The sequence below is a fragment of the Neopsephotus bourkii genome, unplaced genomic scaffold (genome assembly GCF_033783945.1).
Source record: "Neopsephotus bourkii isolate Nb327-2 ecotype Australia unplaced genomic scaffold, CSIRO-AGI_Nbou_v1 NB_887, whole genome shotgun sequence".
Taxonomy (NCBI): Eukaryota; Metazoa; Chordata; class Aves; order Psittaciformes; family Psittacidae; genus Neopsephotus; species Neopsephotus bourkii.
The window spans coordinates 1,939,555-1,964,890 of record NW_026901381.1 but is presented as its reverse complement, the minus strand read 5'-3'; the positions used below and the strand labels follow the sequence as shown (position 1 = coordinate 1,964,890).

The 25,336-nt window shown below is 47.5% G+C and overlaps 1 protein-coding gene across 6 annotated transcripts in view; it reads left to right on the top strand.

Annotated features, from left to right (window-relative positions):
• The window catches only part of GRIP2 (glutamate receptor interacting protein 2), a 243,328-nt gene extending 219,493 nt beyond the window's left edge, over positions 1-23,835 (top strand). For 4 of the 6 annotated variants that reach the window (XM_061357171.1, XM_061357172.1, XM_061357170.1 and 1 more), the window contains exons 17-24: positions 251-395; positions 4,410-4,549; positions 7,706-7,882; positions 11,132-11,285; positions 14,164-14,284; positions 17,419-17,655; positions 19,227-19,373; positions 21,790-23,835. In XM_061357171.1, coding sequence (XP_061213155.1) covers positions 251-395; positions 4,410-4,549; positions 7,706-7,882; positions 11,132-11,285; positions 14,164-14,284; positions 17,419-17,655; positions 19,227-19,373; positions 21,790-21,987 — 1,319 coding nt within the window. In that variant the 3' untranslated portion in view covers positions 21,988-23,835. Of the gene's footprint in view, positions 1-250; positions 396-4,409; positions 4,550-7,705; positions 7,883-11,131; positions 11,286-14,163; positions 14,285-17,418; positions 17,656-19,226; positions 19,480-21,789 lie in introns of all 6 variants that reach the window. The other 2 variants (XM_061357174.1, XM_061357175.1) reach the window with 2 other exon arrangements.
• The last annotated feature ends 1,501 nt before the right edge of the window (positions 23,836-25,336 follow it).

Here is a 25,336-nt window from a genome sequence, read left to right as displayed (position 1 = left end):
AATGACATTTCCCAATAGGTAGTGCAAACTAACAAAGATAAGGGCTCTGCTTGTCCAGTCACCACTTTCCAATTGATTATAGTCTATTTTTGTTATTCTGCCCTTAAATGGAGTCTGGAAGGTTAAAATCCAGGTTGGTCTGAGCATGGCTGGCAACCTCAGGCTTTCACTTCCAAATGCTGACAGTCTTTCCTGTGACCTGTTTCATCTGGCTCAGTACAAAATTAACCATCCCTGTTTTCTCTTGCAGATGAACAGGAGACAACTGGTGCTATTATCTACACAGTGGAACTGAAACGATACGGTGGCCCCTTGGGAATAACCATCTCCGGGACAGAGGAACCTTTCGATCCTATTGTCATTTCGGGCTTGACTAAACGAGGGCTGGCAGAAAGGTGAGGTTTGGGGGCCGAAGGGTTGACTTGATGTGGGATGGGATCTTGGACTTTGCCAGTCTTCTTTCTTCTGAAGTGTTTTAGTCTGCTATAAAGGAAAGGTGCTGTGATGGTACCAAGCACTATGAAGCACAGTGGTTGGGACTGTGCTGTCAGGGCAATGAGAGTGGCTTAAAGCAAGGCACTCTGGAAAAGTCAGATCCAGTGAGTCGGTTGAATGCAGCAGCCAGGAACGTATCTGCCCTTCTTCCATGGGGGTGCTTTCCTGGTCTGTGGTTTCACCTCCATATCTTCCATGGGGATGGTGCTCATAAAACCACTTCTATCTGGGACTTGCCTATTGCTAAACTACATCTTGTGGCCATGACAGTGCTCTGTCCTGGTGGAACCACAGATCTTGGGGGTCTTCTGACCTGTTCTTGCTGGTTGCTTAGCCTGTGCATGTGGAGATACTTCAGCGCAGGGCTAACGTGCCTCAGGCAGCAGACATTTATACTGCATACATTAAGTGTGGATTTACCTTCAGCAACCAGGGAGGTTGACTGTGTGCGTGCCTGTGTCTGAATCTATGTGCCTGTGTGGGATTTAAAGGATCAGGACAATGCTGAGATATAAGGTGGAACTGAGTCATGCACTGTATCATAATTAATCTGTCTATATGGTAGCTGTGATTTGTAAATAGATCATTTCAGCAGCCCTGAAACATCAGAACAGCAGCAATTAGGTGCAAAGTGCTAGACCGTGGGGAGGTTTGACTGCAGACCTGGCCTTTTGGTTCTTTCTGTTTCAAGGCCACACTCCCTCTTAGCTGTGCTGTGAAAAGCCCAGTGCCTCTTTCTGCACTGGGTTCCTTGAGCGCTCTCCATGCATGCTGCTGCACTTTTCCATTGCTTCTCTTTGGTACAGAAAGCAGAACATTAGTATCTCCCTAGAAGTAAGAAAGAGGGATGGACTTTATTAGTGATTCTTCTCTTTGGGGGTTTTATATCACTGCTTGGCACCATAGCATTCAGGCTTTTCCCCTAGAAAATAATAGCCAGAGTATCTAAGGCTTTTCTGCATAGCAGTTCTGCACTGTAACTGCAGCCCAGCCTGAGAGAGGTTAAAGGCAGAAAGCCCAAGCGCTGTCAGGTGTCAGAAGACAGCTTTGTACCCTTGTTGCTCTCAATTCCCTTTGCATTGCTGTGGCTGTTCCTGCTTTGAACTCAGATACGCATCAATGACTACTCCACAGAGAAACGTAGTGCAGGTTAGTGCTGCAGTACCACTGGATTTAGAGGAAGAGCTGGCACGCCGTAAGGGATGAAAAGCCTTTTGAGAAGAGCAATGGAGCCACTCAGTGTGTTCACTGTTCCTAACTAACAAATAACAGTGCAGAGGAGTGGTGTGGGGATGGAGCAGTGCGGAGATTTCTCCGGATAACCTTGGCTTGCTGTGGGGAGGTTGAGGAGCGCTGGGATGAAGGCTGCCAGCAGGAAAGTAACAGGTTTTTGAAGGGCACTGATTTCAACCCATATCCGTGACTGTCTGGTCATGGATCCTGTGATGCTGTGCTGGAGCACAGGACATATTTCAGCAGCACTAGCACAGGGTGGACCAGATCCCATTGTCTGATAAAGGGAACGTGCTGGCAGCTCATGTAAAGGCACCGGCCTGTGCTGCTGCTCAGGCTGCTCACTTGGTGATGGGAAGGCAGGGTGTCCTCTATGATTTGTCACACATTTATCACAATGGGTGACATGCTGTCTAAGCTGAAAAGGCTCCAGATCTGGATGAGTTGGGGTTTATCTTGTCCTTGGAACATTTTTCTCCTTGTACGTGTCTGGTCTTACAGAAACCTACAGAGGCAGCTCAGGCTGTCGGGTCTGTGTTGAGCAGTGGCTTTCTCCCATGCGTAGTCTCAGTTTCCCTTCCTTCAGTGCCCGCAGGTAGCTTTAGCTTCGGCCATAGAGCTTGTTTTCTTTCTTCTTGGGAAAGGGAGTATGCCTGAACAATATTGTTCAATTCTGCTCACAGTGTAATGGTCCTTCAAAAGCAATTTGGGGCTATTGCTGCCATTTTAAAGTGCCTGCTCACCCTCTGGTGCTGCCTGCTCAAATAGATGGAGTAGCTGCAGGAGGGTTTTGTCCAGGAGAGCTCGGCACCAACCCATGTTGGCAGAGAGGGAAGGGTGGTGGCTCTGCCCATGTGCCATGTAAATCCCTACCATGTGCATGCAGCCACCCCTTCTCCAGTGTGTGTCTGCAACCCTTTTTACACCTTGCAGCTCCTCTATTGCTGTTCCCTTGGGCTGGCTTGTGTTTGAGGTGAATTAGGGGCTGTTAGTGGTAATGGAGAAGCACAAGGGTCATTAGCTAGGAACAGCTTTCTCTGTTGCTCCTGATCAGCACAGGGGTGCCGGTAGATGGGCAGGTGAAAGGGCTGGACCTTGATTTACTTCCCCCCCCCTTGAAGAAAACCACCTTGCTGAACGTGACCTTCCTCTTTAATAGTTCCTCTATTTTCCCCTGCTGGGGACTTTCACAGTTTCTGCAGAGCAGTCATGTTGCTCAGACACGGGCTGTTGGGCTGCTGTCTTGGGTAGGGGATGTGTCCCATGCTGGGTTCAGGGCTACAGCAGGATACACTCAAATGCTGAACCACTGCCGTGAGCCAAGGATCACCTGTAAACTGCCAGCAGTTAAGCTTGACTTTTTATGACCACGTAGATGAAACTTTGAAGGCAAATGCTCCGGTTCCTGTTTGATCTGTGATTTATTTGAATGCACAAGTTTTCCCTGAAGGCTTTTCCAGGCTGATTTGGATGGGACGAGACGGACATCTAGTGGCTGTTGGGACCGTTATGCGCTGTCCAAGTATTGCAGCAGCAGCAGTAGACCAAACAGTCCTGCCTGCTGTTTGCTTGCCTTTCCCAATTTGATGTGTATGTAGCAGATGTTTCCAAACAAAGCAGTGTGTCTACCAAAGTTTCATAGTTTGGGGAAAGATGAGCAGCTGTTTTTCCTATGACAGCACATTAAATCCCAGTTCTGCAGGAGAATTTGGAGATGTGCCTGAGAGAAGCACTTTGCCATGGAGAAAATGATGCCTCAGTTCAGATGTGCATCTCCTCCTGGCTCGGTCACACAGGTTCCTGGTAGTAAAACCTCACAGCAGTGCTGGAGGAGGATAGGATTCCTGCTCTTGCTGGCATTAAGGAGTGTGAGCATGGTGAAGTTGGTCCAGCTATCATGAGCTCCTGCCTTGCAACCAGCTCTGAGCACATCCTGCTCTGCCTGGAGCTGCAGCAAACACGAGGAGAGGTAAAGTGAACCCTGTCTGTGGGCAGACACAGAGGGGAAGGATGGAGGAGAAGGGGGAGAAGTTTGTTCCTGGCTGTTGCCTGAGGATGTATTTAGCTGAGAGAAGCCAGTACAGGAATGAAGCTGTGCAATACAACACAGTAACCGCTCCTTAGAGTGCTGGTCCTGATGGAGGAAGTCACAGAAGTGTAGCTGTGTAGGGGTGAGCTTTAAACACATCATGAACTGATCTGCAGCCAGTTCAGCTGATGCTTGCACACACAGTCTGTGTGTGTTGGGCCGTTTTGGTCTTGTTTTTCAGTGGGTTTCCATGTTTTTCTTGTTGCTTATTTCCATCAGTGTGAAGATGCCCTTCAGTCTGGTGGACACTGCACACTGGAAATGCTTGTGCTTTTAATGTGTGCACCCTTTGCCTTAAGGAGTTTTGATTGTAAGCTTCTCTGCAGTCCCAGGTCTCAAGGGCCCTGGGATCTAAGGAAAGAATATATTCCTGTGCGTATTTGTATGTACATACACAGGTGGAAGATGGGGAGGAACCCAGATTCCTGCTAGTGGTGATGAAGAGGAAACCATGGATATACCAAGGGAAAACCAAGACATATTTGGAAGTGCAGAGACTTAACATGCTATTGCTCCAAGTAACAACATAACAGCCTCTTTCACAGAGGCAGATCACGTCTCTGAAGGTTCTAACAGTGCCTTTTCTCTCCAGAACTGGAGCCATCCACATCGGTGACCGGATATTGGCGATCAATAACGTGAGCCTCAAGGGCAAACCATTGAGCGAAGCCATCCACCTGCTGCAGATGGCGGGAGAGACGGTCACGCTGAAGATCAAGAAGCAGATGGAGAGTGAGTTGGGATGGTTTGGGATGGGAAAGTGAAGGGATCCCATGCGATGGAGTAGGTAACGCTGTGGGTTTTCCTGTGTGTGCTGTGGGAGGTGAGATGAGGGCAGTGGTCAGGGGCATGGCTGGGCACAGAGGGGGAAGGTGCGTGTTTTTTGACTGATGAAAACCAAAGGGAATGCAGGGGCTGTCTCTGGTACTGGGAAGAGAGTAGACAGCAGGATTAGTGCTGGTAACCATTTCCTTTCTGGATTGACCCCTTGTGCTGTTGCTGCTATTGCCTGTCCGTGAGGGTGTTTTACCCAGGAGTGAAGCAGAATTGTCTTTGCAAGTAGAAAAGTGCAGGGTTTTGTTGTTGTTTTGCTGTTTTTGTGGTTCCCCCCCCCCAAAAAAAAGAGCCAAAGGGACTCTGAACTTGTAAAATCCATGGGAAAAAACCCTCACCTTTAATCCAACTTTTTGAAACCAATTAGCAATAAATCTTTGCCACCTTTTCTCCTGGCTTGGGGTCCTCAGAGCATCTTTCCAAGCATCTACCTTCACTCTAGTGATCCTCTTCTCATTCCCGTTCCAAGCTCCCTGTGGCTTTGATGCTGTTCTTTGTGACATGGTATCCAAGAACAGGAGCATACTTAGTACAGGCAGGTCACTTTTTTAGGGGACAGAGGAGGGATTGGTGAAACCAGGGAACATGCAGACTTCACAGCCAAACAGAGTATTTTCCATGGAGTTCAGAAAGTGGCTTGTCCATTCTGGCTGCCTTTCTGTCTCACCCCATACCCCGTGTTTTCTGTCTCTTTTTGCTCCATGCTTCTGGAGTCTCTAGATCTAGTTGGACCTACCTGGCCAATAGCCCATGGTGCTATGGGAATTGGAAGAAATACAGTGGTCAAGCTCTTCCAAGCAAACATGGCCCATAAGATGTCTGTCCTCTATCTGATGAAGTAGCATTATAGAATCATAGAACAGTTAGGTTTGGAAAGGACCTTAAGATAATCCAGTTCCAACCCCCTTGCTATGGGCAGGGACACCTCACACTAAATCATGTCACCCAAGGCCTTGTCCAGCCTGATCTTGAATGCTGCCAGGGATGGATCATTCACAACTTCTTTGGGAAACCCATTCCAGTGCCTCACCACCCTAACAGGAAAGAATTTCCTCCTTATATCCAATCTAAACTTCCCCTGTTTAAGTTTGAACCCATTACTCCTTGTCCTACCACTACAGTCCCTAATGAAGAGTCCCTCCCCAGCATCCCTATAGGCACCCTTCAGATACTGGAAGGCTGCTCTGAGGTCTCCACGCAGCCTTCTCTTCTCCAGGCTGAACAGCCCCAACTTTCTCAGCCTGTCTTCATATGGGAGGTGCTCCAGTCCCCTGATCATCCTCGTGGCCTCCTCTGGACTTGTTCCAACAGTTCCATGTCCTTTTTACGTTGAGGACACCAGAACTGCACACAATGCTCCAGGTGAGGTCTCACAAGAGCAGAGTAGAGGGTCAGAATCACCTCCTTTGACCTGCTGGTCACATTCCTTTTGATGCAGCCCAGGATACGGTTGCTTTCTGGGCTGCAAGCGCACACTGAAGCCGGCTCATGTTCATTTTCTCATCGACCAGCACCCCCAAGTCCTTCTCTGCAGGGCTGCTCTGAATCTCTTCTCTGCCCAGCCTGTAGCTGTGTCTGGGATTGCTGTGACCCAGGTGTAGGACCTTGCACTTGGCATGGTTAAACTTCATGCTCCTAAACTTCTAAAGACCTCAGAGCAGTTTGCAGATGTGTGGCAATGCACTTGCTTTACAAATCAGAAAGTCAAGGCAGGGAATGGGGACTTAGCAAGCAGAGGCAGAACTGGGGAGCTCGTTCCTTTCCAATAAACCCCACTCTTGTTCCCTGCAACCAAAGCACCTCAGTCCTTGGTCTGAAATGCCCCTTATTCCCCCTGCTGACACTTAGCATTGTCACAGCCACTCGCTGGAGTAATTGACATGCAAGTGCCAGTTGCAGCCTCGTTAATCATTCTGAGAATGAAGCAGGTGTAATTGAAGTTTCAAGGTAATCTTGAGTTAATCATGGGGAGCAATCTTCTGAATGCTTGGGAAACAGGGACCTTCAGGGCTTTGTTTGGTAAAATAATCTGTCCTCATTGACAAAGGAGGACTTTCCGAGGGATTTTATCCCTGTCTCTGTGAGTTGGAGATCAGGCTAATGGGATATCTAATCAACCAGGACTCTAAACTATTCAGTACAAAGAAATGCTTGTGCTGAGAAACCATTCCATACATAGCTTGTACCTGAAATGGAATTTGATATAATGATAATAAGGGCTTATTAGTACTAAAATAATGAAAGGGAAGGTCTGAGCTTCACCACCTGTATTCAACTTTCCATTTTCCAATCACTAATCAGGGGAAATTCAGCCCCAAAATACCAGGCCCAGTAATTCCACGTAGTCAGGAAACTCTCTCTGGAGAGGTGGTGGTTAGCCTTGGGTTGATGTGAGGTTGTACATTCTTGGAAGGGGGCTATAGTTTCAGCTGTGATAATCTGGGACCAGGTTGCATTGTTGGAACCTCATTGAAACAGAAAGTTTGCAGCCAGCATCCTGACTACGTGTAATGGCAGAACAAGGGGAATGGCTTCAAGCTGAAAGAGGGGAGATTTAGGTTAGATATTAGGAAAACATCTTCCCTGTGAGGGTGCTGAGGCGCTGGCACAGGGTACCCAGAGAAGCTGTGGCTGCCCCATCCCTGGCAGTGTTCAAGGCCAGGTTGGACACAGGGGCTTGGAGCAAGCTGCTCTAGTGGAAGGTGTCCCTGTCCATGGCAGGGGTTGGAACTGGATGTGCTTTAAGTTCCCTTCCCACACAAACCAGGCTGGGATTCTATGAAAGGCACAAGAAGGTGTGCTTGAGAACTGAGATTAGGTGCCAACTCTTTCAAATCCCCATGTATTCTGTGTGCTAAAAACTCAGAAGGGCATTTCTTGATTCAGCTTGTGTTAAGAATGCAGCATTAAATCCTTTCAACCACATTGCACATGCATTTCTCAGCTACTTTAGCAAGAGCTAGAGAGGTTCTTCAAAAGACTCACAGTCCCTGGGCTTGGCCCTATGTCAGTGTAAGTCTTCGTGCCTGCTAAAGCAGCGTGTTCTGGTTTCAGGATCCTATCCCAAGAAGTCGGGGAGTATAAATGAAGTGAGTGACCCAGAAGATGACCTGACTGACTCCCAGAAAACTAGCAAGCTGTCTGAGATATACTCCAGCACAATTCCTAGCATGGACAATGTGATGGATTCCTGGGATGGTTCCGGCATTGATGCTGGGTATGGAAGCCAAGGTAAGCCCGGGTTGTCTTTTCTTAGGGGCCTCAAGGTGAAGATAGACAGAGCCCCTGAATCTGCCTGGAGGCTGAATATGAGCCTGTGGTCTGACCATATTTACATGGCTTCTTGCTTCCAGCGAGGAGCAAAATGGATTTTAAAGTGCACTCCTGTGGTGCTCTGAGCTGATGTATCTGCTTTAGGTTTTTATTGGTGTATTTTTTCTGGCTTATATGGCATCACACTGTTCACAGCATTTTCACAACCATTACAGCACTTCATAATTCACATAATCAGAGGAATTATTCACTGGCCATATGTCTTACAGAGTATTTGGTCCATAGATCACTTCTAATTCCCCAGAGAGGCCGTGTAGGACATATTAATCCTCTTCAGGATGTTTTAAAGTCCATGAGAATGTCTTGTGACTGGAAGCACTCACTTAACAGAATAATTAAGGTAATACTACAAGAAAGTATTTCTACCGCTCTAGTGAGTGATCAGATGAACACATATCTTTGAGGCCAGGTTTATTCAGCTGTGGCTTCTGGGAGACACATGGAATTGGGATGAAGGATACTCTAGTGATGGGAATAGATCTTTTATTCAAACACTGGAAAATAGTTATTCCAGTTCAGATGTAATGATGTAAGCTCGTATTAGCCCATGTTGAAACAAAACCAAACCCTGAACCACCTCTGCAGAGGGAATTGGTGAAAAGACTGATGTCCAGAGCAGAATGTGAGAGCAGGGAGGGATGCTGCAGGAGCAAAGCACCTTCAGTGTGTGCTGAGCAAGGTGCGTGCCTGTGCTCACTTCACTCTGAGTTAGGGTGCAGTGCATGGGTGTCTTTTCCACCATGCCTGTGTCTTCCTTCAGCCTCCACTGGTCTGAGGTCTTAATCTGGGAAAGCATCTGGGACTGGAGGCTTCATTAAGGAGGATTCCCCTGGCCTTCATCATGCTGCAGTCCTTCTCCATCTATTAGGATGTTAACACAAGTTGGACACTGGTAAATTGAGAATGAGTAATTGAGCACAGAGCCCCAGGGAGTGGGGCTGGTGCCAAGCTGCCCAGCATCCACAGGCTGCAGCTCTGCTCTGCTTCAAGAAGCTCTCTCCTCTTCCCTGGTAATTGCATTTGGCTGCATGGTGGTGCTGGGAAGAGGGTAGGGAGAAGGACATGTGGGGTTGCCCACGGGTTATGCAGGGAAGGCAGGATGCAGGGAGGTCTGCCTGGAGATTGGGGTTCACATCCCAAATGGAGAACTATAGATTGGGGTTTACATCCCAAATGGAGAGCTATAGATTGGGGTTTACATCCCAAATGGAGAGCTAGAGATTGGAGTTTACATCCCAAATGGAGAGCTAGAGATTGGGGTTTACATCCCAAATGGAGAGCTAGAGATTGGGGTTTACATCCCAAATGGAGAGCTAGAGATTGGGGTTTACATCCCAAATGGAGAACTAGAGATTGGGGTTTACATCCCAAATGGAGAACTATAGATTGGGGTTTACATGCCAAATGGAGAGCTATAGATTGGGCTCTGCAGCCTTGTGGGTTTTAGGTTCATCCACAGCTTTAGGAAACTGCTCAAGGAAGGGTTTGGGCTGTGCTGGGCTTGGTAGGAACATGCCACCAGGTGGCTCTGAATTCCAGGGATCCAGCCTATCCCTCTGGAAGGAGGAGGTGAGACAGGGGCACCCAAGTGACAGCTCTGCACACACAACCCTGCACCCACTGCTGCCCACCTACTACAGGGACCTGCATCCAGGGACCTGCATCCAGGGACCTGCATCCAGGGACCTTGCTCTACTCTGGCAGGCAGCGAGCGCTCCTGACTGCTGTGCCCTGTTGCAAGCACTGTTGCTGGGGCTGTCTCCAGAGCACTCTAACCTTTAAAAACACACGGAGGAAACACTCAGCTAAGTGAAATAACAGACCCTGGCATTTTCAAAGGAAGTGCTGGCGTTGCCTGTGGGTATTTCCAGTGCTCTGCGCTGTTTGGAGGTCAAGTCTCCCTTAATGATGTGTTTCTGCTGTTACCTCTTCCTGTTCACTTGGCACAGCGTGTGATGGAAGTGCGCGATGCTTCTTGGAAAGGCTGTGGGGATTTCTCTGAAACACTCAGTGGGCAGCAGGAGGTGGGTAGGGGACTCAGGAGATTTATTTCCACTGCAGATGGCACTGATGCTGCTGAGGAATGCTCTGGTTTGGAAGGTTTCTGTCCAGGCAGCTACGTGGGGATCTTGTGACTTGGTAGTGGTGGATTTGCATCTCTGGAGTAAGACACTGCAGTGCAGGAAAGCTCATGGGGACAGAAGTAATGAAGCATGTCTGATTTCATCCCAACAGCCCATATTGATCTCTTATCAAACATGGTACAGAAGAGCCCCATCTTCTCTCAAGCCAGCAGTTTTAACTCCTGTTCCTTGCTTTTCACACACGTCCCCAGAGCAGTTTTCTGCACCTGCACCAGCTGATCCCAAAGGCATGGGAGGGCTCTGCTGGCTGCAGGAATTCCCTGGCAGCTCTTGGGATCAGGGCTGGATCTTCTTCCTTTATCACTGCTGAGCACAGTGAAGGTGGTGACCACCACCAGGTACCCTCAGTGCTATTACACTTGTTGAAGGGAAGCTGTTGCTTCTGGATACTCTGGATGCAGTTTCTTTGCTGCTGTCCTTCTATATCCTATTATATTTTTGTGACGTCCCTTAAGTCCCAAAGGCAGTTGAGAATCTAAATGAAGATATTCCCCCCCCCCCCAATAGAAACTGAGTCTTCAAATCCTTCCAAGCAAATGGGGTTGGGCACACTGAGGAAAGCTTGGCAGCATCTTCTTTTACCCTTTGAAGGCCTCACTGTATTCAAAAGTGGCTGCACCAGTAGCACAACTTCTGTTGGGTTCAGTGTGGAAACAGGAGCTGTTAAACAAGGTTGGAGCTGGCTGGGGGTAGGATCTGCACCTGTGGGTATATGTAGTCCCAGGTGTGTGGATCCCAGACCCACAAGTACTCGGAAGTGGGGGAGCAAAGGAGAAATGGAGCATTTTATGACAAGATCCTGAGAAGTTGCTTTGGTTAAAGCAAGAAGAGATGGGAAGAACAATCCCTTTGGGATGACTGAGATGGAAGCAGTATGTGATCTATAACGGCCTCAGGTTTGAGACTTTAGGAAGGAGGCTCTCCTGGCTCAGCATGACTTGCCAGTTGGGCTTTCTGACCTGGTATTACCCTCCCTTTCTCCACCCCTTCTTGCCTTCCCTAGGTACGTACATACCTCAGGCTGCAGGAATAGCCCTCCATCCACATGAATGGAGACACAGCAGGCAAAAGAGCAGCACCCCTCCGGGGGACCCCAGGAAAAACTACCCCTACATGGATGGAAGCTTCAGTGAAGATGACTGGGACAAGCCCAGCAGGTACGGAGGGGTGGGAGCAGGCAGGGAGGAACGTCTGCAGATGTGGGTGTCACTGTGTAGGGACTATGGGGCATGGGAATGTGATGGAATGGCCAGCAATGTCCCCATCTCAGCATCAAGCGCCACGGGGAGGGGTGCTGGGGTGGTGAGCCCCCTCCACATTGCCAGGTTACCCTGGGTGTAGCTCTGTGGCACCTATGCCATGGCCAAGGGACATTTGTGTCTGAAGTTAGGGCAGTCTCAACTGCATGGACCACGTCTCATTCTCCTGCCTTGCCATGTAAAGGCTGCAGTGTTTTCATAGTTTAGGTGTGATACATAGATATGAGCAGGGCTCTTCTTGCATGTGTTGGCTAGACACAACTGCTCAAAACAGCCATGAAACAGAACAGGCCAACCAAAGCTTTTGGAGGACTAGTATGAGATTTCATGTCCAAGTTACAGTCTCCCAAAGCTGTGGCTGGAACATCTCTCTCCATCACACTTGGGCCCTTCCAGCACCACAGATAAAGCCACGTTGAGTGAGCATATTCAAGATAATCCCTGGGTTTATCTGGTGTGGGAGAAATCCTGCAACACCTCCTGAGCCCATGGAGGAGGCTGCAGCTGCCCCTTGCTTGGGTCAAAATCCTGCTGGATTTGCCCCTTGCCGAGCCACACGTGGTGGAAAAGCCTCGTTGCTTTATAACTCTCCCCTTGACATCCTCCAGAGTCCCCATAGTTGTGTGTGTCGTGTTGTTACTGTCAGTTCTTTTTGTTTCCTCCTTATTTTGTTCCTTAACTTTTGTTTGTGCAAACAAAACCCTTAGAACATCTCATGGCCATTTCCACCTATTTAAAGAGGATCACACTGGCAGGAAGGCTGGCAGTGGCGGAGACTTTGTTCTTGTTTTGCATCTCAGTGAGAGCCAGCTCGCAGAGGTCACTGTCCCCGGTGGCCCTCGCAGCGAAGCCAGCTGAAGTTAGCAAATCTGAGCCCTCAAAGCTCTGCACGTCCCTAATGAGGGCTCCAAGCCCTGATGTCAAAGTGCAAGTGAACCAGTTCATGCTGCTGAGTGCTTTCATTAGGGAGGAAAACAAACTGTCTCTAACCCTGGCTGTAAAAACCTGCTGAGCCAGTGGTGTGAGGGCCCCCATTCTGATTCATCCGTGTCCTGGATGTGTGCGTTACACTGCTGATCTGAGAGGTGAGAAACTGGTAACTGGAAGGGACTTTTGCCTCCTTGGGAACCTGGGAGCAGAGGAAGGAAATGAGTAAGGGGAAAGAATTGAAAATTCCTTTTGGGGGGAAATTTTGGTTTGTTTTTCTAAGGTCTTGCTGTGTGGGTTTTTGACCTTTCTGCCTGGTGTGAAGGCTAGTGGCCTTTAAAAGCTGATGAAAGGAAGGGGGGGTGGGTATTTAAATGCACTAAGCCACTTCAGATACTGCTCCCTCCAGTCAGGCCATAATCCCTGAAGGAGCAAAAGCACATGTGTGTGAGTTTATGTCTCTTACAGGCTTCCATTTGAACCCTTAAATGAAAAGCAAAGCGTGTGCTGAAGACTTTGCAGTTAATAGAGATCTGGAAAAAGCTCTATTAATAGTGCAAGGGGTCATTATATATTTAATGGAGGCCATCCTCTGTTTGACTTGTGCTCAAGTTAAATGTTCTGACTCTGCTAAATGGCTCTGGTGGATGAGCTCCCTTGCTTAATGATGACCATTAAGCCATGCAAGCAGTGCCAAACACTGCAGAAGTGGAGTCTTGCCCATGCAGCTCCTAATAGGATGTGTAGAAGATGCATTAGGGCTGCTGTAACATCACTGTCCCTTTGGGGTCTCTCCCCATGACACATTAGTGGTTTTATTGTGACCTTGATTCAACACCACAGAGAGTTTAATTCAAGAGGCTCCTGTTAAACTGAGCACTGAGAGTTTTGCATAGAGCTGGTGCTCAGTAAGTGGTGCCCGGTGTTGCCTACTTCTCTGGCTTGTTCAGAGAACTTCAGCATATTTAACTGCTATTTGCTTTAGCAGTCCAAGAATTGGCCTTGGCTTGTGGTCAGGTAAGAGATGCTGAAACATCCAAGTGGGAAATTGCAGAACCCCCAGCAAAGGCACACATGGTGTTCACATTAACATATATTGAGGGAGGTCCTCTCTAGCCTTACTCTCAGTTGTAGATGGAACTGGTGGCAATCTTTACATGGTGGCAATCTTTACATGGCAAAAAGTGCCATGTCTGTTATACAGCCAAAAAAAGAGACTTTCTGAAGGTAACAGCTCAGTTCCCTGGCCAACCCAGAGCAAATGAAACGTGGTTTATATGGGTTATACATGACACTGTCGATATTGCTGGCTGTTGTGTGCATTTGCTTGTCCAGCCAAGGGCAACCATTTTTATATACATCTCTGCATTATTTACTCTCATAGAGACCTAATGTATTTATCATTTTCTCACCATGTCTGTTACCCTCTGTGTTTTTCTCTCTCTTCTCAGGTGTTCTGTGTCTCAGATCTGAGCTCTATCCCATCAGCCTTTGTACTAACAGTCTCTGAGGCTCCTGGTTTACCCATAACGCATCCTTTTTTCTTTCACTTCTCTATTTCACCAAAGCGTCTTCCTAAACCTACAATCTTCCTACAGGCACTTCTTAATTTACCCTTTGAACTTTGACATTGCTACACCAACTTAATTCTTCCTTTGAAGGACTCTTGTTAGTAAATGCATGGAGGTCTCGTGTTCGGACTCTTGTCTGAAAAGTTCATATTGTTTGCTTTTGTATATGAAGACTCCTCAAGTCTCTGCTTTTACTGGTGAGACACTTGCTGTAGCCTTGCGGCTTTCACCCCGCTGCAGAAGAGTGCTGACAATGTTTGGTTCCTACGTTACAACAGATACCCCAACCGCCAAAACGGCCTTGAGACCACTCACGAGGATAGTTTTTGGCGTGTTTTTGGAGAAGCTTTGGAGGATTTGGAAACGTGCGGCCAGTCTGAGCTTTTGAGGGAGATTGAGGTAAATCCCTTTCTCAATTTGCTGCTGATCCCGTTGCTGATCCCCCTTGTCTCACTCTTGCCCTACATGTTAGACTGTTTCCCCAGATCTGTTAACTGCCCGTGGCATCCCTGTACTGCCGGTGGTGTGAAGAAGGGTTTGAGTTTAATCTCAGTTTGTGCTAATGGATAACTATGTCTCATTAGATAGTTGCTTGTGTGCACTTTCCCCCGAGCCGATGACTTACCCACCAGGAACTCCAAGCTCCTTTTGCAAGCAATTGCTGGCCAACAATCTTCACATGACTGTTGGCAAACCTTCCCTATCAGACGGTAAATAAACCCTCTGCTTGGGAAGATGTTGTCTGTCCAAAGCAATTAAAGGCCAAGCAAAAGGAGCCCCCTTTAGCCCTACTGGGACTGAAGCCTTGGCTGACTTCAAATATAGCCTGACCCAACATATATCTTGCATTCAGCTGTCACTCTGCCGGAAACTCTTTCAGTGAAATAGGTAATTGGAAGCTTTTCAGCCAGGCTTCCCCATGGAAAAATCTGAGAAAGTAATTGCTTCCTGCAGAAATAAAGGTGTTTCCTCTCTTCACAAGCCACTTTCTCTTTTCTTTATCCAAAATGCTTTGGAGGTCGTGTTATTGTGTCCGGTTATAGGATAAGGAGCCTGGATTTCTAAGGTGTGCAATGCAAATAAAGGCCTCCCTCGAGACTGTGGAGCAGCAGGAAGCAAACCTACCCAGCAGGATGGGACCTATGCTGCTCCCCTCCCTGACTCAGCTCCTGCAGCCCAAAAGAAGGAGCAGGACCCCTTGAGCTCATCTCTCCCCTTGCCTTCTGTGTGCCAAGGACCGGAGACAGCTCGCTGGGTCGTGCCCTCCATCACCCCCGGTGGGGCTGTGTTTATGCACAGTTGCATCTCTCAAGCTTCAGAGAGAAAAAGGCAATTTCTGAATAAGTGGAGGTGGAAAAGGAAAGTCCTGTTTTGGTCTACGTGGTGACAAAGGACTTACCAATTGTTCTTTCCTCCTTGATCCTTAGCAACTGTAAGTGGGGGAGGAAATCTCAAGTAAATTCATTGTGTTGAAACACAAACCCCTGTATTTATTATCTTAATTGCTTAAGATTTAAAGCTGATTTAAAAAAGAACAAACCAACACAACAAACCCCACAAGCTGTAACTTCTTCCTTTAATCACTTGTTTCCTGGACCTGGATGTATGGAGAAATGAGTTTAGGCAGCTGCTCTCAACCTCGCTGAACTGTTGTTGAATGCTTAAGGAAAAAGTACCCCTTTGAAATGGTGCATAGCTGTTTCTCTTCTACATAATGGCTGGCACCTAAATGTGAAAGAGGGGGTTTGTTGGACTGTGAAATGCCAGGATGGAGAAAATATCCTTGTGCCCAATCCCTTTCGTTTTCCAGGGATCCATAGTGCAGAGATGCTGTTTCAAGGCTTTGGAGCTTTGACAGTTATAGCAATGCTTTAAAAAAGCAAAACAATGAGAGTCATTCAAGATGACCCAAGATAGCCTGGAAACGGGTTCACACACAGTAGCAATCCACTTTGAGACTGTGGGGTGTGGGTAGAAACAGGCTTTTTCCAGTACATCTAGTGGAGCACATGTCCCTGCTTTGCTTTGAGGGCAGCCAAGACATGGGGGAAAACAATGCAAGGCAGCCACAGGCTGGAGAAGCCTGCAATTGTCCTTTCTGCTGCTTGCCCTTAAGCCGAAGCACCCAGCCAATTGTTCATGATGCTGCAAGGAGTATTTCAATACCTTGCAGGTAGGGAAGGAGGTGAATGCTCCTGGGTGCTGGCTGGTTATGGCATCTACAGGGTGTGAGGGAGGACAGCAGCACAACGTGCAAAGACCTTTCTGTCTCTTTACTGGCTCTGCTGTGCTGGTGTTGGTACAGCGTGGCACAGCACCCTGGGGTGTGTTGAGGCTGCCTGAGGTCACTGAACAAACAGACCCTGGTTGGCTGTAATGATGTTTTGTTAATCTGTGTTTCAATATGGGGTAAGTCCACATCTTTCCAGCATGTAGCAGGTTTTGGGGGTTTTGGCCAAACTCAAGCTGGTTACATCATTTTTTGTGTGAAGAGCTGAAGAGTACAAAGCTAAAAGGTTGTGTTTGGGAATAGGGTGGGGAGTCCTGGCATTTTCATCCTGCCACCAGAGTTTGCTTTGTTTGCATTCGGAGCAAAGAGCTGGAGGGTGTTCAGTAGAGATTTAGTCGGATGCTGTTTACCCCATGCGCAGGAGCAGTTGCTCTTTGACTTGTCAAGTTTAACACTGCAGAATTTTGCTGTCTGCTCCCTACCTTTCCCTTTTTTCCCTTCTACCTTTTGACGTTTAATGGGACTGCAGACCCTTGGAGCCTAAACTCCAAAATGACAGTCTTCATTACGCTGTTTAAATGGGCTCTGTGACCTGGAGCCAGTTGAGGTTCCACAGACTGGATTCTTGACTCCTTCGTTAGCTTTGATCAATGTAATCTCGTTAGTGAAAAGCATTGCCAAATGGAGTAGAATCTACTTAGGGCCATCTTTTAATGGGTGTTATCAGGGATGACCAGGCTTAAATACTACTTAATTTCATATTTTTAACTCAGTTTTCCTCAGTGACAGCTCCCATTTACTGACAGATAAAATCCTAATTTCTCTACTGAATTGGCCTCAGTGGAGTCCAAGCTATTGCTTCCCCTGGGCCATTGCCAGCCCTGTGTGAGCTGCAGCCTCCAGGGTAGGCTGGTGAGCCCAGCAAACACTGGAGACCCCTGAGACTGGGACGTTCATCCTTGACTACCAAGAAGGTTCCTGTACAGGATGAGGCCTGTCTGGCCCTGTTTGTGTAGAAGGGGTCATCAGAAAATAAGGAGATGCTTCACAGATTCTTCCTTCTGAAATAAAGCTCCATGTTTTGGTGGAGAGCAAACAACAGGTCAGTGATAGATGTGGCAGCAGGCTCCCATGGTCTGGAAATGGCTTTTATAGCCAACTGGAACAGCTTCTTGGTACTTATTTTCTGATTCATGAGAGAAGTGGTGCCACCCCGTTGGTGTCTCTGCTGCTTTTGTTGCCGTGTGGTCCATCTCTTCCCGCTGCTGGCTCAGCTGAGTGACTTTGTGCCCTCACCCTACAGGCATCCATCATGACAGGGAGTGTGCACAACCTGGGCTTGGACAGCAGCAAGCTGCTCCTGGACTCTGTCAACCCATCGGGACTGAGCCCGTTGAGGAAGGCAAACGCCAGCTGTGAGGATGGGCAGACTGAGAGCAGCAGCTCCCCTGCCAAGAAGAACGAGAGGAACCTGGATGTGAAGAAGATCGAGAAGGAGATGCAGGAAATCATGTCCCCTACCCCCCTTGAGTTTCACAAGGTTTGTGTTGCCAAGGGTTGCTCTTGCTGTGGCACTGCAGTCCCTCGATGGTTACAGCTGTAGCTTTGAACCTTGTAGAAGATCTCCTTTGTTTGGATAACCCCCTGGAAATGTTCCTTGTTAAAGCTGGCCCCCACCAAGGTCTGCAGCAAAGGTTTCCAGAGGGTCAGCTGAAGATGAAGGGGTATTTTCAGAAGAGTGACAGGATTTAGCTGCCATGCTTCAGCAGGGTTCAAATCTTTGCTTTCCTCTTTCCCTTTATTAGATGAGATTTCCAGGTCCTTGTGTTCTGGAGTTCATTCATTGGTGCTGCAGATACAAGCACAAAAGCTCAAAGTATGGCCCCGTGGAGACCCATCAAGCTTTTTCCAGTTCAGTAGGGCATGTTTTGTATAATAAATAACTTAAAAATAGCTTTTTCCCCTCCCCTTCCCCTCCATTCCAGCCTTTCCTGAAGGTGTACTCTTCAGCAATGGGATGCTTGTTCGAATTCAGTACCCAGCTGAACAGAGCCAGTTTAAGCATGGTGCAAGGCAGCAGTAATTAGGAAAACTAATTAAGTGTAGAAGCTGCTGATGCAGAATGCAAGCAGGGGAGGAAGCTGGAGAGGTTTCAAAACATTTGACTCTCTTTTTCTTTCCTAGTGTGACTTCAGAGTGAAACCTGCAGTTATGGGAGCTGGAAAAAATAGCTTTAGATGTTTGATCTGCTCTTGTCCTTCAGGGCATGGCAAATGTGTCTTTAAATGAAACTCCTTCATACCTGAAGGAGGGAGCTGTGTAATTAGGCATGGTATGGGGTGGTGACTCTTCCTTCTGCTGGAGCACCTCGTGTTGGCTGGTTTCGCAGATGAGGTTGAGGCCAGGAGGGCTGCTCCTGTGCATCATCCTGGGCACTGTCCTTCCCAAGGACTGCACATCCAGCCAAGAGCACAGTGATGGAGTTAGAGCCCCATGGAAGAGTTGCACTTCTACTTCATGGGAGGCAATGGGAGATTTTGGTGGTGTTGGGGGATAAGATGTTCTTGACTTCCAGTGTTATCTATAGCAAGATATGCTTCCAGCTCCTCTAGACAAGGCCAAAGCGTGACATGCTCAAGGGAAAAGTGATGAGATTACCCATTTCTTGTCCTCAGTACATCAGCACTTATTGATAGGAATTTTCTGAAAAGAACAGGGAAGTTTAGAAGTTCCTGCTGAGTGATATGTTCAGAACAAGCTGTCTTTGCATTTGACACACTACACTGAAAATTCCCTCTTAGCATGTTGGTTTTTCATGTCCTGTGGCAACACAGAGGATGCACAGCATAACTTGGGCTAGGGAGGGTGATGCTCTATTAATAACACTTGGTCTGTTGCTCTTTGGGTGAAATGCAGTGTTAAACTGCTTGTGTTTCCTTCCACATTCAAAGGAGAAGGACTGCTGTGTGGCTGGTTGTATGCCAGTCACCCAAGCACTTCTCCATGTGATCTACCAAAGATGATGGTGTCTGGTAAATAAGGCTCAATCTGTTTTCCCTCCTCCTTCCTCTGGTGCATTAAAACTTGTGTTTTCTGTTTCTGCCCCTCCAGATGACACTTCACAAAGACCCGGAGAGTGAAGACTTTGGATTCAGTGTGTCGGATGGCTTGTTAGAAAAAGGTGTCTATGTAAATATGGTCCGTCCGGATGGGCCAGCAGATCAGTGTGGCCTCAAGCCATATGACAGAGTGCTTCAGGTAATAAATGCAAAATGCAGTTCTGGAGGCTGGGACGGAGTGAATGAGTGGCTGAGAGGAAGAGAGAAGTGAGACCCATCCATGGCAGCACTAACTTTAATGAAAGGTAATAGTTAGCCAACTAGGTGAGCTCTTAGCCACCAAGCACTCAATGAGACTTGTGTTTTTTAATGAGAAATCACTAGGTGGTACCCCTAGGTTACACCTCCTCCAGGACACTGTGTGTCCTGCCACTGGCCTTTTTGAGCTTGAGGAGCTCAAAACAACCAAAAAGGTGTGATGCTTCCTCTCTTCACCCTTGGTCCTTTTACTGTCATGTAAGAGGGTGTTTTTTTGGACGAACTAAGCTGTATTGACCAATGTGTTCCTGTGAAGCCCCATGTGGAGGAGCCAAGTGGTGTTCATAAGGTTCTGTGCATGCCTTTGACAGCTAAAAGAGTTTCCTAGGAAGCAAGGTGTTTTTCATCGATATTTTCCTTTGAAAGATGCTTGAACTGGAACAGCTGATGTAGAAACAGAATAAAAGCTCTGCTCACAAGCAGTCTGTAATAAATATAACTGGGGCATATCAGACTACCAGAAGGACAGTAAAAGCATGGTGAGTTTTGGAGGTTGGTGAGGAGCTTTACATGGATGAAAACCAACTTGCTTTGGGGCAACTCAAACAGCAACTGAGAAAGTGGAAAACCTGCCCCCATTTGGAAATGCAGATATCGTGACCATGTTTGGGAACACTCAGAAAGATGTTCAGTTTTACTGATTTCTAGGCGGGGGTTGTCAGCGGTAGAATTAGAGCCAATAAATTATGTACATCAGGTAACTGGAGGACTTGCAGCGCTGTGGGGAACCTTGTTTAAGCTTGTTATGGTCTCTAGCCAGTTGGCTGCTATACAATTATTCCTTCTCGGCTTCAAATAAAAGATGGTGCAAGAATGAACAAGCAGCTAATTAGGCTCTGGGCTGCCTTTCTGTTGAATGTTGGATGTGTCGCTTTCTTACGAGTGCCAAGGGCTCTGGGAGGTGTGCCCGAAATCCTAAACAGAGCAGCATGAAGACTTTCAACACCCCCCCTTCCACATGCTGAGCTGCATGGCTTACACCTACAAGAAGACAAGGCGATTGGCATCGTGTTGACATGTGGAGTTGTGATTGAGGGCTTGCAGACCTGGTTCAGGCAACTGCCATCAAGAAGTACAGAGAGGCATTGCTGAGGATGCTTCACGGGGCTGCTGATTATGGGCATGATGATGTGCATGAAGGCCAGTCAAACGCCTCGTCCCTGCTGTAACAACCCTATGGATGGATTAGCTGGAGCACGGCATTGCACTAATGGCATCTCTGCACTGGAACTGCTTGGCTGGCATAGTCCAAAGGCAGAGCAGCCTGATGGCTTGTCTGTCCTTGTCTATATGTGGTCTAGAACTTCTCCTTAGTTACTACGCTGTAAGAAGCATTATTGGGGTCAACTGTGTGGACACCAGTTAGGGCAGGGGGACACTGCTACCGTCACAGAGCCCAGCTCCATGGGCATGCACTAATGCTGGGAAAGGGTTTTGGATTGAAGGGTTGCATGGACTCGTTCAGCCCTTACCCAGAGAAAGAAGCAACGCGTGGCCCCAGGGGTTACGTTCACTCCAAAGGTGGGTGGGAAATTCCTTTCTCCCTTCCCTGCTTCCCTTCCCTGTGCTGTTTGCCAGCCTCCTCCATCTCAGAGCTGTCATGGCATCAAGCCCAAGTGCTCTGGCAGATGCAGGTGACAGAGCTGGGATGGTTCTCTCAGATGACCCAGCCTAGAAACGTGCCTGAAGGTCTGCAAGTGACAGTAGTAGAAGTGATTTCACTGCTGAAGCCTGCAGGGAGAATTTGCAGCCGTCTCCTGAGCCCATGTGAAATGCATCCAGACTCCTCTCACAGCAGGGATGTAAATGGGCAGAGGAGAAGCAGAAACTGTTCAGTACAGTCTCAATTTACTGCTGGCTGAGCTGGGAAGTGGTTGGCAGAAGCCTCATGGTCTGAGCTGTGTTAGTTTTCTTGGCACTGAGCACCCTGCATCACAGAGTTAAGGGCAGTAAAAGCCATGATGGCAAAAAAATCATGGAAAATGGCAACCTTTCTCCTACAGGCTTGCATTGGAGAACTGGTTTTGAGCCTTGTAACGTTTAATACTGGTCATGCCGCTCCAGACACTGGGGGTCAGGGTTTATGCCCGATCCAGACTTTATTTTCTCCTTCCTTCTACCAGTTACTACATCATTGCTCAGCTAAGGAAGGATGCGCTCAGCCTGAAGGGGTGCCCCTCTTTGCTCTGAACTCAAAATCAGGGCTGTGTGTTTTCACCAACCTTGCCATTTCTGACTAACAAACATGGTCTTTCTGTTGTTCCTCCCCATGGCACATCCTAAACCCATCCCGGCAGGTAAACCGCATCCGAACGAGAGACTCTGACTGCTGTCTGGCTGTTCCCCTGATTTCGGAGGCTGGAGATAAGCTGGACCTGGTGATTAGCCGGAACCCCTTGGCACTGGCTGCCAGTACTCCCCAGGAGGGGACCAGAGAGCTGCCAACACAGGTAGCCCGCGGTACCGAAGTCAAGGCGAGCATCCAGACCCTCTGAGCAGCAGGAGCAGACGATGCCCAGGGCCTCCACTGAGCCAGTGTGGTATTTGGGGTGTTTTTCCTGTTTTTTGCACTGGTATTTGTAAATGCTGTGTGTTACCATAACCTGCAGGTAGGGAGGTGGGTCTTTAGACCGCCAAATAGTGCTGGGAAGGTCGGAACTGGATGCGTATCTCAGGCCACAGGCATTGATGGGGTGAGCTGCTGGTGGGAGGAAGGAGCATCCACAGCCATCCCCCATGGCATTGGGATGTGCGGGGTCCTGCCTCCAACATCCTCCTCACTTGGAGGGCCTTGGCCATCCTATAAACACACATGGTGCTATTTTCTTTCTTGTTTGCTTGGTTAATCTCATCCAGCAAGACTGAAACGCCTTTTCTGTTGTGCTCCATCCTTTAAACACTCCTGACTGATAAATTGATTTCTGCATCCCCTTGCACTCACTCCCAGTGCAGGGCCATGGAGAGCCCTGTTGAAAAGACATTTCAAAATGTGCTTTAGAATGGTGATGCAATTCTGGTTCAAAACTTAGTATTTGCAGCTGCCTCTTGCCACCCCTTGTCCATGCTCCCCACCAGGGTTGGCTCACCCTGCAGTGGGATGAAGCACCGAAGCACCTCATACTGCTAGTTCTCGTAAGTGATGTGGTTTCCTGTGCTGGAGTCGTTAGTAGAGAGCAGAAGGCCATAGTCAAGGCTAAAAGCCTTGAATTACCTGCCCAAATCCCCATCCACCTCGTTTCTCTGGGCTTGATGGAGATCTCCCTTGCTTGCAAACCTGTGCCCACAAGTGAATAGCTTGAGGGACAGTGATCTTCCCAGGGCTGCCCCTGATGTTTCGAGTTAATAAAACCTCATTGTCTCCTATCAGGCAGTGGCATGAGAAGCCCTTCATTAGTTGGAGGTTGTGTCCCGTGTCCTGTGTGGGCTTGAGCTCTGTGTGTGCCCACATGGATTTGGCTGCTCGTCCCTGGTCCACCCCCTTTTGCCTGTTGCTGGCCTTCCCGTGGCTTTGCAAGCATGATGCCCCATAGTCGCTCCCCTGTTCCCTCCCAAGAGCCCCCAGCCCCATAGGGAAGAGGGGCCACGATGTCTGCATCGGTGTCCTCATCCGCCTGCCACCTTTCACGTATTAGCACTTTATGATGCAATGTATCAGGGTGTTTCTTCCAGACACGTGCCCGGCCCCATGCAGCTAGTTGTCGTTGTAGCCATTTTCTCTTGGAGTATGCAATATCCCATACCATTGCTGCCACTACTAGATAATGTGCCATAATTGATACTGTGGAGCATTGACAGTGCAGCCGAAAGTGGTTTTATATGCAATATTCTGAGCAGTGGAAGCTCTCATAGGTTTTTAATGAAGAATTTTATTAAAGGCTTTAAAAAAAAAAAACAAACAAAAGAAAAAAAGAGGAAGAAAAACTTGGTCCTTGTATCCCTTCCTATGCATTTTGAATGATATGGAGATGAACTGCATTACTTAAATGTGTATTTTTATCCATATATTAGAGTGTATTCCTTGTAAAGTATTTTTATATGCTGATTTTTCTTATGTATCTATGAAAGCACAATATTTAAAAGTACAGCATTTCAAAGAATATTTTAGTCCTGTTTTGGACCTCTTTGTAAATCTCTGTATTTAAATGGGATTGCAATGACTTTGACTTTCTTTTCTTTTCTTTTTCTTTTTTTTTAATTAAATAAAAGCAAATGAAATGCATTTGTTTTGGGCTTTCTCTTTCAGCTGGAGGATGATTTGTTGTAGCCAGATTAACATAGAATCACAGAACGGTTAGAAGGGACATGAAGTTTATCCAGTTCCAACCCCCCGCAACAGGCAGGGACACCTTCCACTAGACCAGGTTGCTCAAATTATCCCACCTCTGAAACCAGACATCCAAAGATTTGACTGCTGTGAAAACAGTTCCTTGTGTCCCTCCACTGAGAATTCCCTTTGCTCTTGCAAAAGGGCTTTAGGACACCCCTATGGTCCCAGCATGGGCAGCGCAGGCTGGGATGCTGCCCGGATAAGGCCATAGGGAGAGTGTACTGGGTTTTGCAGCCCTTCATGGCCAAGTGGGCAATGCCTGAGCATGGTATGGAAATGCTCCTGGTTAGACCTAGGGAATCATTGCCACGTAAACAAGCTTTATCTCCCATCTCTGGCCGCCCTCCTGGGGCGCAGCCTTCAGAGCAAAGCCCTTCGCACGCTTGGCACCGGGCACCTACCAAAGGCGTGCGGAGCCAAGTGAGATTGAACAGGCGCCCATGCAACGTGACTGTGCACCAGGTACAAGGTCAGCACGGTGCTGCTCCTCTGGTATGCACTGCCCTGTCCTCCTCATGTCACCGTGGGTCCCATGGACCGAGGGAGCTGGGTACAGCCGCCCAAGGCAGGTAGATGAAACCCTTGGGCAGCAGTTTGTGGCATTTATGGCTTTTTGGATTATTTTCACTCTAATTATTTAATTTTGAATTCTTAACTTGGGGCTTTTTGAATAACCTGAGTTAAAACATTTTAAACAGTTGTTGTCTGTGCTGCTATCAGGCTGCTCAGACCAGGCACTGCAGCCTTTGCCTACCCTAAATCAGAGCTTAAGGAAAGGCCTCTCTGGTTTAACCTTCATCTCTTTGATAGGGCATCACTGAGCCTGAAATGACCAGGAAAATAACTGGGGTTTAGTTTGGTTTTCCTTTCTTTTTCTTTCTATTGGGTTTTACTAACGTGTTTCAAGCCCCATCATAGTGGTACCATGCAGCCAAGATGCTACCGACCTTGGGATGCGCTGAGATGAGGCAGCTCGTTCACATATATATACATGTACACACATATATACATATACACATTTATACACACACACATATATACACCACCCCCCCCCAATATATATCTATATATATTTAAGGACAAGAAAACCCCAAACCAACAACCCCACAACAAATAATAGGTTTAATGGGAAGAACTGAACTACTCAGACCAGGGAAAAAGCATCCAAATGCGTAGCAGGTTTATAAAGTAAAGTTTTATTTTCAGTTATAAGGTGATTACAAACTCATCTAAAAAAGCAAAGATGACTTAAAAATATCCATATACATTTTATTTATCTAAAAAGCAAAAAACAGAAACTGCAAAATACAAACATTTACCATATACACAAAGGCTGGGGGGGGGGGGGGGATGTTTAGGATTAAATTACACTCCAGGATTGGTTTGGGTTTTTTTTTTTTCAAATACAAATATTCCATTTTGGAACACACACAGAAAAAAGAAGGAAAAAAAAAGGTTTTAAAATGTTTTAAAAATATTTTTAAGGTTTTTTATTAAAAAAAGTTCAATTACATTTT